Source organism: Micropterus dolomieu, linkage group LG22 (assembly GCF_021292245.1).
Source record: "Micropterus dolomieu isolate WLL.071019.BEF.003 ecotype Adirondacks linkage group LG22, ASM2129224v1, whole genome shotgun sequence".
Taxonomy (NCBI): domain Eukaryota; kingdom Metazoa; phylum Chordata; class Actinopteri; order Centrarchiformes; family Centrarchidae; genus Micropterus; species Micropterus dolomieu.
The window spans coordinates 20,524,288-20,537,642 of NC_060171.1; the positions used below are offsets into that span (position 1 = coordinate 20,524,288).

The 13,355-nt window shown below is 39.9% G+C and overlaps 2 protein-coding genes across 6 annotated transcripts in view; both read right to left on the reverse strand.

Moving 5' to 3' along the window:
* LOC123961427 (zona pellucida sperm-binding protein 3-like) overlaps positions 1-13,355 on the reverse strand; it is a gene marked incomplete in the record, with an annotated part of 791,580 nt that overhangs the window by 617,615 nt on the left and 160,610 nt on the right.
* Positions 1-13,355, reverse strand: part of magi2b (membrane associated guanylate kinase, WW and PDZ domain containing 2b) — an 86,562-nt gene that overhangs the window by 17,349 nt on the left and 55,858 nt on the right. For all 5 annotated transcript variants that reach the window (XM_046036796.1, XM_046036795.1, XM_046036797.1 and 2 more), the window contains 5 exons: positions 7,915-7,972; positions 7,047-7,168; positions 5,949-6,131; positions 2,268-2,797; positions 1,107-1,275 (listed from right to left, as the gene is read on the reverse strand). In XM_046036796.1, the coding sequence (XP_045892752.1) occupies positions 1,107-1,275; positions 2,268-2,797; positions 5,949-6,131; positions 7,047-7,168; positions 7,915-7,972 (1,062 nt within the window). The remainder of the gene's footprint in view (positions 1-1,106; positions 1,276-2,267; positions 2,798-5,948; positions 6,132-7,046; positions 7,169-7,914; positions 7,973-13,355) is intronic.

Genomic DNA, 13,355 nt, shown 5'->3' on the forward strand with positions numbered 1-13,355 from the left:
AGATGCTGATTCCCTTCCTGAGAACCTGAAGCTTGCAGGTTCAGTGACATCTTTTAAATCACATTTCAAGACATACAGTACCTTTACAAAAAAGCCTAATTAATTTTAGTGCATCCTTCAATTTCTATCTTGTCTTATATTTTTACTGTATCACTATTGTGGTATCTTATTTCTTTTTAAATTAAATCATTTTAAATTGCTTGTTTTATTTGCCTCTGTCTTTTCAATTGTTTTTATTGCAGTTTGTAACAATTATAAACTTATATATTATGAAACATTAGGAAAACACACAACACTATCTGTTCACGCTGTTTTTGGTAAATACATTGAACAAAATATTGTTGTTAATTTAATTTCTGTTTTATATTTTCTAGTGTCTAATAATGTGTCCTGTGGCAGTTTTCTCCAGCAATGATCTAATTTTCCCAGGGAGAACATAACAGTTTAATTTTTTCTTAAACCACATACAGCAGTTATTGGTCTGTAAAATAATGCTGAACTACACTTTTTAGGAAAACGCTTCTGTTATTTCAAGAAACACTATAATAATTTACCCAGTTTTGCACCAGGCAATGTAATCCTTCTAGCTTTTAAACTATTTAATATTCTAAAAATAAAATCTCAACTAGATACTGGAATTAAATCCAAGTAAGGGGCCACTGTGGTTTGAATGTGTTCAAAAATAGAACAGGTCTCAAAATGATCATAATCAAAATCTCTTTTGCTCTCACTGCCATTACTGTCAACTCTACTTGACTTCTCTCTTGCAAAGCTGCAGCTGGGGTTGAAGATGCACAAGAACATGATATCTTGCACTGAACCCTTCTTTATTTCTGCTAAAATTATCTTAGTCTTTGAAATGTACCAAAATGCCACTTTGATACTAATTCTACTGTACTCACACTCCTGGCATAAACACTTTATCTTGAGGAAGTAAATTACATTTTTACAATCCTCTTTCAAATAAATGTTATTGTTATATCTATAAATGTCCATCTAGCCCTTATGAATGAACAATCGAAAGAGTGAAACTATATTGGAAGCATATAAACTAATCACTATGCAGAAAACAGTCAAACAGAAAAGAAAAAAAGTCTGTCTCTCACCTGTTCCTGCTCTCTGTATGAGGAGTGTCGCCTCGGCTCCCACTGGACACTCTTTGAGCATCTCCACCACTCGTCCATGTCCAGCTGCAGCCACTGGCTGCTGGTTCACCTCCAGGATCAGGTCTCCCTCTATCAGCCCTGATGCTCCTTGTGAGCCTGGATCCAGCACCTGCACCACAACAACACATCCAAGTCACTCAAGTTGACTTGCTGTGATTTGATTTTGTGCTCTGTTCCAATCACATGAACACAAAACTCCTATTTTTTACCCTAATTAATAAACCTGGAGTGAAAAGTTATTTTTAATTCATCATCTTCATCTTAATGCTGCGCAAAATCTCCACCCAAAATTGTCATCTATTGTTGGTCCCTAAAATCACGTGTGTCTAAAAATCTACCAGTGGGGGGAGATTATTTCAGCTGTTTGCAAAACCAATTCAATATTTAAAGGTTTACAGGATGCCAATTCTGGTATATATTTTTTGTGTTTATTTTAACTTATTTCAAGATATTGATATGAAGATTGTTTCAAAATTGAAACAAACAATCAATGGAAACAATGGAAAATGCACTAGGAACAGGTGGAATTACCTCTCTCCACAGGCAGACTTTAAAAGAGATCTGTTTAAAGAATAGGTCTTGAATGCTGAACATAAGCAAATTACTTGTCAAAACAGATGGGTTTTTTTGTGGTGCAGATGTTTTACTGTACAAATACAACAGGGATGAGAAATAGCATCTGTCACATCGCAACTCATCTTCTGTAATTTATCTATTCCTTACAGCCACAGTTCCAAGTTAGCAGAAAAGGAGTTTTTATTCTGTAGCTTCAAGTCTGGCTTCCATTCATTACTGTTAGTAGATAGCAAATCCTTCACAGGCTGAGCTCACTTTGTTCTTATCTCAGTCTCTTTCTTCTTAGTGGCGTTGACTGAATTAAATTTACCTTGACCTGCGGTTTTAGCTCTGCCTAAAGTTTAATGAGTAACTCGACTGCTGAGTTTAGCTGACTGCTGAGATTTCACTTTAGAAAGAACTAATTTACTTCCTGAATCACAAACAGTAAAATACAAGTAAAACATCAAACAGACTTTTCATTTCTGGACTTTTCATGGTCTACTGAGCTAATGAAGAGATGTACAGATGATCATGATACTCCACCTGTTTTACTCGTTGGCCAGTGGGACTGTCAGCAATGGTGAACCCAAATCCCTCCGCCCCTTTGACCATAGTAACTGTGAGAAGCTCTGCCCCTTGTGCTGAGGCCCCTGCAACCCCTGCAGTCCCCGACGAGGCCATGGACACGTTGTCGTCGTGAGGCGTGAGTGCTGATGCCGAACCAGGTGTGGTGGGTGGCAGGGATGAGCCATCCAGATGTGTGTCCCCGGGGTGAGAGGCTCCGGCCTGGGCCAGAGCCTGAGGAGGCAGCTGGGAGCTCAACGACAGATACTCTAAGTAGGGGTCATAGCTGCCACGGCCGTTTACCACCAAGGGGCGGTGCTCCAGGCCGATGGGTGTCAGGGAGGTGCTTGCTGCGCCACTTGGGTCCTCGGGGTCAAACGGCAGAGGATAGCCTCGACAGAGAACCAGGGTGACACTCTGACCGATGGGTACGGACTGGAAAAGCTTTACCACATCGGCGTGTGTGGTGCCGAGCACACAGATGTCATTAATGTAGACGATGACATCACCTGGGGAGGAAGGAGATGTTACATGTTACACCGACCACATGATCTGGTCTCAGTGGTTCATGTGTAAACATACTGTGCTGCAAAAACACAACTTGTCACCATCTGTTGCCATAAATGTCAAATCTCAGCAGTATCGGGACATGCTGTAGCAACACAGAAGAAGCACACTATCCCTCTCAAGAGTCTCATAGCAATATAACATCAGTTCACTGCCACAGCAGGCAATCTACAAGTTTATGTGTGAGACAGAGAGGTGAGAGAGAGACCGTGAATATGACAACCATCTGGTGCACACTGGCATCCACAGAGACTCTTATAATGAAAATCTCAAATATTTAAATAGTAGTGCACAGTCACAGTCACTAGTAGTAACAAAGTCTTGACTCACGCATTATAATATTGCATCTCCCTGTTACTCTGGTGACCAGCTGGAAACAAAATACAAATGTGTACCACTGTTTATGGTCTTCTGTGTGAGAAAAGTCTAATTTCATAACTTTATATATATATAATTTTATATTCATGTTCACCTTTCCAGGTTGGTTGATGGCATTCTTCCTGCAAACCACAACAAGGTGAAAAAACTTCATAAATGCGACACTAGATACTCTGTCATCTCTGCTGTAGTTTGAACGTGCGGAAAGTTATGGATTTCAGCTTTAAAGTCACAGCCCCATGACAAATGCAGCTGCCTCAAATCCTCTATTTCACACTTCTGGAGGCACTCTCTGTCACACATGCAGACATGCACACACTCCCATGAGCATGTGCACCTACTTAAACACACCCCATACATGTCACATGCACAAACACACAATCCCTAAGAGCAATGCCGCACAGCTCAAATAGGCCAGCTAATCTCAGCCAGGGAGTGCCTGTGTGTGACTCTGTGACTGTGTGCATGCGTGTGTGTGAATGTATGTGCGCATGCATGTGTGAGCAGCTCTGGCAATGTCACAGAGCGGAGAGGAGCAAGTTGGAGAGAGAGAAATCAGACCAGAGAGAGAGGAAAAGGCTGACAGACCAGGACACAAGGGATGAAGAGAGAAAAACTAGAGAGGTAGAAAGAGAAAAGGGATGAAAATATACTAAGGCTGAAAGCAGAGGAGAAGTGTCAGATGACATGGTTAGATAAGGAAGCATAATAAAGGGTAAGCCAGACAGACAAAGAGAGAGATGGAGATAAAATAGAAAGAGATGGATTCCAGATAAAAGAGAAACTGATAGGGAGAGGGAGGGACATAAAAGCAGAGAGCAGGAGCTGAGAGTAAGAAGGAAGATTCCCAGCTTTGAAATGAGCTCTAAATGAGCAGTTTAGGCACCAACCGTGCCAGGCATGGGGCCAGCTAGCAGGTTCACAGCAGAGCACTCTACAGACTACAGACCACTATGACTTTTACTAATATCAGCTCTTTTAGGTTAGGCCTAAACTATATTTTACTTTTGTAAAAGATAAAAAATCCATCTTTGTGACCTCCACCTAGCTATCCTCTCTTTAGATATTTTGTCTATAACTGATGCTTTCCTCCAAAACAACATACAGTAAAAGAACACTTGGGTGTTTACTCAAGGAAATCGCAAATGAAAACACACTGGTTACAGAAGTGTCCCTCTAACTACTAAATAAGGCACGTGAAATGGAATTACTGCGTGTGGATGTTTATTAATCAAAACACAATCACAAGTATGGGATGACTTCATGGCACTGGTGTAACTGTGTATGAGGGATTTTTGATAATACCATGACCACTTGTGCAGTAGTGTAGTGTTTTTGCACCTCCAGTGCTGCAGTTAAAGCAGAAATGAATCTCCTAACGTAGTAGGTGTTGTGTGGGCTGGTGTCAGTTACGGCCAATCAAATCAGTTCCTCTCATTTCCATTAAAAGCAGAATGTTATAGTGAGGACTGTGTGCTGAGAGGAAACTGAAGTCCTTGTCTGGGACACAGTGCTACAGGCAAAAATATAGGGCACCCCAAATATGCCACCGAGGGCCAAAGATGTTCCCTTTGAAGATTAATTGATATTCCTGGAGATACAGAAACCTCTACCACACAGTTATTCATCTCTAAGATATGCTTCAAGTTCTTGGAGGTTCAATGCAATTTTGTTCACATTATTGATACCATTTATTGATGATACATCTTAGAAGAATTGTTTCGACTGTGATTGAGTTGAATTTGTGAAAGATTCAAAAACTTTAGCTCTCAAACAGCAAAAGACAAAATGAGTACAATAGAAATTGACCATAAGAAGGAAAAAAGAGGCATTGGTTATTATGAGACAGGCTAATGAGGAGCAGTGTTTTTCTCCAGTGCAAGTGCTGTGTCTGCTTTTGTATGTATATTCCTATCATATCTCCACCCATTTGTAGGTTTAAAGGAAAAGTAGACTGTGCTGGGCTCAATTTGCTTGAAAACAGCAGGACAAAAAGGACATCAGGAGCATAAGACCCCAGCAGTTTATTACTGCTTTCTTTGTCACTAGAACCACAAGCTGAGGCTGCGCAAACAATCGTGGGCTACAATTGGCACCCCTCAAAACATACTTGATATTAAGCCTTAATATCTCCTTAATGGAACAGTGATGTTCCAAACTACCACTAGGGAAGTGAGATTAACTATTGAGACACTAATGTTTTATGGAAAAATGTGAAGAATTTGGGGGACCTTTGAAATTGAATTCAGAAAATCACTGAAGACAGATACAAACATAAGACAGTGTGTGGATGTGATTTTGGAGGTCTATGTGGGCCATAAAACTAAATAAAGCACTAGTGTTTATGCTAAGAAATGTTCTGAGTTGGCAGAGACACAAGTCTGACCAAAATTTCACTGCAGCACCAAATTCACTGTAAACTGATACTGATACTGCGATCCCCTGGCCTTTTAGGTACAAGAAATGTTGACAGAAATGACCCAACAGGCAGGTAAAAACCTGCTTGAATGAAACTGAAACTCTGCCAGCACTTGATCTACTTTGGCAGGAAATTAAGTTCCATAATGTTGAGGTGTCAGAATAATGAGACTGTGCTTAAGCATTTCTACACACACCCAGCGTTACAGTATCAGCAGTGACAGCTGTGTCAGCTTGTTGTTTAACAATTTACTTCTCAACCAGCTGACTATATTCTGCATTGGTACACATAATTACCTGTGTCCATCTTTCCGTCCTGAGCGGCGGGTCCCTCTGGTATTACACTCTTCACTTGCAGGAACTCATCGGGCTCGTCGCCGCCTATGATTGTGAAGCCAAATCCCATGTTGCTCTTCTGCAGGGCTGTTGACAGGAAATTGCCCTTCAGCTGGGTTGGATCCCTCGTAAACAATGGCTTCTCTGCAGGGAGAGAAAGTTTTGAAGTATGATATTTTAGACATCCTTGATATTTAGAAAGAAAAGTATTTGTACATTTGGATAGAATAGAATAGACTAGAATATACTTTATTGTCTCCTAGGGGAAATTTGTCATGGACTCAAGAGTGCGTAGTGCATAGTAGTAGCTGCCCTTACAGGCAATAAATACTCTTAAAATACAAATAACAGCTGAAGACATACACATACACACTCATGACACATCCAATAAAAGATCAAAAACAAAAAATAAATATAAATATAAAATAAAATACTAAAACAACAAGCAGAACACCAAGATATTACACACTTCCCAGGCCTCAGAGTACAGATCTATTTAAAATTTTGATGGAGGTGGGAAACTTTATTTTAGCTTGAAATGAAAGTTTGACATGAACTTTTCAGTGCTGAATGAACCTATTGTACATTTGTTTCTGAACAAAGAAGATAAAGACACATTTGCCTTAATTCCTGATAAGATGACTCATTGGAAATATGCAGTTTTCATTCAGATGAAGCAGTACATTATGTACTGGTCTAGTACGTCCTCATACACGTGCCTGGATTAGCCCACTAGGGGCCTCAGGGCGAGCATGTTCTCTGTCCCCCATACTGCCAGCATCTCCATTCAACCCTGTACATTGTGACATTGTGCATCTGCCCTGTCAAATACCCATGAAACTGCCCATTGTATGAGATGGGCTAGAAAACAATGAAAGAATGTTCAATATAAAAAATCTGTACAAAAGGGAGAATTTACAATTATTTAAAAATCAGCACATGGGTTCCTGTGCTGTTCATGTCTTTTCTGCAGTCTTTTTCAACTCATTTTACAACTCTGTGAGTACACCAGCATGGTTGGATTTAAGTAATGCACATACAGTAGTATTCCATGTGTACCTCTGTATATAGCGGGCAGTGGTAGAGCGGAGAGTCCCTGGCTCTGCATCTGCCTCTGCTGCTCCAGGCGTCTTTTGGCTTCCAGGACTGGGTTCTCAAACTGAGTCCTTCGATTGATGTGACTGAAAATAAAATGCATCCTTACAAATAATGGAAAAGGAATAATGCTAAGCTTTAAGCCAAAAATAGCAATACTACAATGCCTTTAACAAAGTCAAAAAGTATTTTCTGTAAAATGTACTTAAGAACCAAAAGTTAAAGTGATCATTCAGAACAGTGATGCCTTTCAGAGTGTTAAATTATTGACACATTTATGACTCAATTCAGCAATATTTTTGGTATTAACATTGAGTTAAATAACTCCTTGTAAGGAGAAAGGTTTGCTAGTCCTGCTGATCCCACTGAGAATTAACAGTCCAGCTCTACTTTACATTGTTTTGTTTTACTGATGCGTACTCTTAATATGAACCACTTTAGCTCTCACTTACTACTCATTAAACAAGGGTTAAACAACAATGTTAAAATATCTGGCCTGAAAGAAAATTCTGGTGAAGAGTTAAAGACATCTGGAGAGTTTAAAATGCCAGTGAATATTGTGCTGGATGTATAAGTAATGTTAGACTGTTATTAACATGATAGCCATAATATCTTTATAAGCTGAAAAGCTAAAAGTAAAGCAAGGATAGTTCTAATCTGGTATGCAGTCTATATGTTGACTCAGTCTGGAAAAAGTTAAACGAGCAGTAAGACATAAAATAGAAATGAGTATTTGGGCATTAATAATTCATAACAAGGCATTAACCATAGAAATGCATTTCCTATTTTACTACAAAGCAGCTGAGTTATCCAAGTCAACAGGGAGACTTACTCTACATAGTAGCTGCCGTAGATGGGGTCATCTATCTTCTCCCAGCCATAGGGCAGCTCTGAGAGGAAGGAGAGAACAGATGAGGGAAAAGAAGTCAGTTTACGCTGAGAGCAGAAGCAGGAATGTAGACACTAAATTGAGCCACTGAGAGGAGACAACATGAATCTCAGGGCTCACAGCTAGACGCTCCCAAAGTGCTCCTTTAATAGACAGACAACACTTCGATCTGCAGCAGTAGCTTCTTCATGGAGACACGAATCACAACACAGGCATCAATACAAAGCAGGGCGGGAGTAAAAGAACATTTAAATTGTCTAACACATCTCATCCCACCTTCTCTTTCATTCCTCCTCTTCCTTTATTCGTGTGCACAAATCCTTCAAGGCCAAATACCTTCACCAAACTACTTCATGCTTGTCTCTTTTCTTCTCTTTCACCCACCCACTCATTTTCGCCTTGGATAGCTTCCATGGCTGTTGTGTTAATTGTCTCCTCCTCTTCCTCCTCTGGTTCTCTGTTCCCTCCTCACTTCATCCATCTCATTGCTGATTTAGCTCGCCTCTCTGCATCGTAAAAGAACTGGGTCATGGCGCTACTAAAATCCTTGTACTCTATGACCAATTCTTCTATTTCACTTCTCCTAACTTTTCACTGACACACAATATATAGTGCACTATAATGAGCTAAATTCAGGATGTTTTGTTTTTCACCTTTAACATTTAGCTTTCACTAAAGCACGAGAAACACACAAAGGGGATTGACCTTGCACTACATCGGCTAACATACAAAATACACACACACACACACACACACACACACACACACACACACACATTGCCATCCCACTCAGACATATACTAGAAAAATATAGCGCTTCTGATTAGCATTCATCAGCGAGCAATCTTGAAAGGTTGATCTTCCTCCCTCATATTAATTCAACCTCATGTCTTGTATTAAAGAGTCTAATTCAAGAAAATCATCACTATGTCGGTAGGTAGGTATTTTCCACAGGGATATAAAGCAAACCTGACCAAAGTAGTCGAATACAAGAGTCAAACTGATTGAAAAAGTTGAGAAATACACTAATAATAGAGAATTTGGATTGATACACATATATACACCAAAACACACACAAGACAAGACAGCCTTGGTGGGAAAAGAGGAGGGCTACGGGAGGAGAATAAAGAAAAAGTGAGACAATGTGGGGATAGGGTGTGTGTAAGGATGGGCTGGGTGTTGGATTTGTATGGAAAGGTGTGTGGTAGTGGTGGTAGGTGGGTCGATGGATTTAGGTGCAGTGTTTCAGTTTCAAACCTCTAGCTTGCACAAGTCAATAATGAATGATCTCTGGGCAACATCACAACCAACAGTAACAATACTAGCGCTGGGCATCAAACCTCAAAACCAACTCAAATGTCTGTACAGATTTACAGTGTTTAGATGTTCATATTTCGGAACTTTGACATCTTCTGAAACATGTGTTTTGTAAAAAGACATGTTGGTATTAACCAATAATTCCCTCATTTGGAAAATAAAGTATCCTGGAAGGAACTATGTTATTTGGTACATAGGGAAAATAAGAATGTCTTGAAACATTTACATTTACAATTAATGACAATTACTTTGTTATAGGAAACTTCAATTCTTCATATATAATGAATTCAATGTTTGCTTTTAGACAAATTTCACATTTTGCATGTTCAACTGACCTGCTGTGCACTGACTAAAAGAGTGGGTTACACTAGCATTCAATTTAAATTTCAGAGAATGGAAGTATATCTAAAAAGGAATTTTAAGTGTAACTAATAGCAAATTCTAGTTACTTCTAGGAAACGTCTTGGCAATTACCTGGAAATTATGGACCTGTAAAATGTTAACCAACATTATATACCGACATTATATATACACACACACACACACACACACACACACACACACATCCCCAGCTCTATTATTTTTACAATTATTTGGTCTGCGTGACACTGATACTGTGGCATCATCCCCTCACGCTGTAATGTAATTATCAACAGACTTGTGATCTTGATATCAATAATCCGTGTCTGAATGTGTGTGTCTGAGTGTGTGTCCTGGTTGCTGAGCATGCTGACTGTGCAGCCCAAGATGAAAAGGGCGCACAATGCAATTTTCTGTGCTCTGCTCTACTGTTTGCTCAAACTGCCTGCACCACCATTACCTCAAACGACCCTCCACGTCCTCAAGGTGGAAAAGTCAGATGGATTCACATTTCGAACCACCTTAAATTCCCTCCCACCCTGTTCACGAGCCACCTTAAATGTCGGCCCAACTCATCCACTAGTCACTTGCCCTCCCCCTGAAGTGAAAGGGAGACAGTTTCCATGGAAACCACCAGTGGAAGTTTTTTTTCTTGCCTGAGCTGAAGGCTCTGTCTTGTCTCTATTTCCTGCCACTGAAATACAGCGAGAGAGAGAGAGAGAGAGAGAGAGAGAATTTGTTTTCATGCATTCATATGAGTCTATATTTGCAGTGTGTGTGTGTGTGTGTTTTAGATGACTGAACTGTGTTTGCATGTCTGAATGAATGAAACTGTCATCTTTTCTTAAACAGATATCAAACACCTCATCATGTGTCTGTGTTTAGTATGAGCACCGAGGGGCTTGCTTGTGTATTCGGGAGTTTGTTTATGAGTGTATTGATGTCTCTCTTGACATGAAGTCTAATTGTGATTCCTCGGCATTCAATGACTCATCTTCCTTCCTGACCAACAGGCAGCCAGGAACAGATACAATTAACTTATCTGACTCATACACACACAAAAAAAAACTAACCGTGAACTCAAGAATAAACAAACAAAAAACAACAAATTGCAATTTTGAGAAAACAAATCCCAGAACTCATATTTATGCAGGGCTTTAACTAATAATTATTTAATTTCACTATTAATTATACTGTAAATTAATTGATCAATCATTGGGTATATAAAGAACAAAAACGGCCATGAAAATTTCCCAAGTTAACAAGTTAACATATTTAAATTGTTAACAGTAAAAACGGCAAAAATATTTATTTTAATATCATAGAAGAAAACCAGAAAATGGTCACACGGAGAAGCTGGCATTTTAGCTTAAACAAGACTACAGCTATGCTAGCAGCTCTGTGAGGCAGTTCTGCATGTTAACATGCTCACATGAAAGTGCTAATATGCTAATGTTTAGCGGGTATAATGTTTACCATTATCACCATCTTAGTTTAGCATGTTACCATGCAAACATTCGCTAATGGGCACCAACACAAAATACAGCTGAGGCTAAAGAGAATGTCATGTGTTTGCACTGCCATATTACCATATACTGCATCTGCATCTGCTTTGAGTCTAGATCTAGAGAGTATAGATAGAAACAAAGGGAAAGAGAGAACAGAAACATGAGTAAAATGGAGACAGAGAAAGGGCCCTGGTCCAGACATGACTGAGTGCAATAACAGTGATGTAATGCAGAGGTAACGTTTTAGCCCACCACTGCCTGACAGAGGATGCATGTGCTTCAACTCATATGCAAACCTCTCTCCATATCCATTTGTCTCTTTCTTGGTCTTTTGGCACTGACAGCGCATCCTTCTGCTGATCATCACTTCCTCTAACTCCATCATTAATTACATTTCTTTTCCTTTCACCATCTCCGTCCAGACTCATTTTCCTAATTGTTCTATATTTCCCCCTCTGTTGGCTACAGATTGGGTTTCGACATTGTGACATCGGCCTCAGTGAGAGTTTCTGCCTTTGAGCTGCAAGAGCAGCATATTTTCGTCAACAGCACTGAGATTACTTTGAAACTGGCGTTGGGATTGTGTATCAAAGGCGGAATTGAAACCTGCACTTGCCGTGATTCGAAGCTTGTCTCGCTCTGTTCTTGCCTCTTCTGAGCGAGAGAGGAGATATGGGCTTGTGTTATGTAACAAAAGACTCGCCTGACAAAAAGACTGCCAGCGAACCAGATCTGTGGTGACAAGCCTTTGAACTCTGGGAGTCAGCCTGAGCATATAGAGGCAACACAATGCACACATAAGTTGCACATTTGCGCAAACACATCAACACAAACAAGCTTCCCTGTAAGTTCACCCAAAACGCAGCATGGGAGCAAGGGGAAAGGGAGTAGTGAATGTGGATATGAAAGTGAAAGTGGAGCAAAAACACCAGACATACATGAGATAGAAGCAATGGAAGGGGAATAACAGGAGGGAAGATGCAAAAACAGCAGTGATGAAAGTATGTCTGAATATTTGTCTGCTTCCTGCCTGAGGCTGTGAGACTCTGGGAAATCCTTCAGGCAGATGGGCAGTTAAAAACAGCACCACCTCTTCCTGCTGTTCCCTCCCCACATTTATTGTTTATTCACTATCCTTGCAGAATCTGACATCCATGCTTCCATGCAAATTCAAAAACAACATGTCCTTTAATGTGAGCAAAAATGGAAATTTGCCTTTAGATCATCACTTGGTGCACAGCCCGCACGCAAAAAGTGTAAACATTGGAAAACAGGCAGTACAGCACATAAGAAAGAGCTACAGGACACCAGAGCGATCATTAAAAGAAAACAATAACAGTGAGTAATGTAAAGAGCAGCATGCTGGATTATATCCTTCTGTGTGGCTGCTGAGCTGTTTATAAGGAAAACAAACATTTCCTGGCATCTAAAGCTGTTTCTGGAGGGCATCAATTCAAAGGTGCTGCGAGAGGATGGGATGTGTCATCAAGGACTCTCACAAACGTTCTGCTTTTGATTCACAGCCTTTGATTCAAAATCCTCTGCCACTGGTGATCGCTTAAGCCCTAACTTCCTTTAACCACTGCTTCTCCAAAGACAGAAGCAGGCAGACCAAAAGAAAAAAATCCCACATCACCTCCACACACAGTTAAACTGCAGACAAAAGGTCAAAAATAAACGGAGGGCAGTAAATGGATATTTTTTAGCCACGTCCTCTTAGGGCACACTTGTGCATTGCAAGACAAAAGGTGTTGTCATTGACATACCTCACTTTCTTCAGACAGGTAGTTTAGATTAAAATCTATGGTTTCAAAATGTTGTGAGGCAAATTAGTTCTTATAGAGAGCAGAAGTTAAACTACAGCTCCATTCAAAATCACACTGACATTGTTAATAATGCAAAAAAACAAAAACAAATAGAAACCTTGAAACATTATCTTATTCAACACTATGTCAAATTGGTCACTCCATATGTCTAGACTGAATAAAAAATGCTTGATGTCTTATTTATTTCACATTTCTGTTTTTAAACAGCCTTTAGTGGACATTATTCTCCACAAGGCCAAGACCCTTGTGGTCTAAATGTCTGTCACCGTCACAGGTTGTCATATTGATTGGTCATGACTTAATGTCATGATTTCAGCTCTCTCCTCACCTGATGTCTAAGACCAATCCATTATTGTTTTAAAAGCCAAAAAAA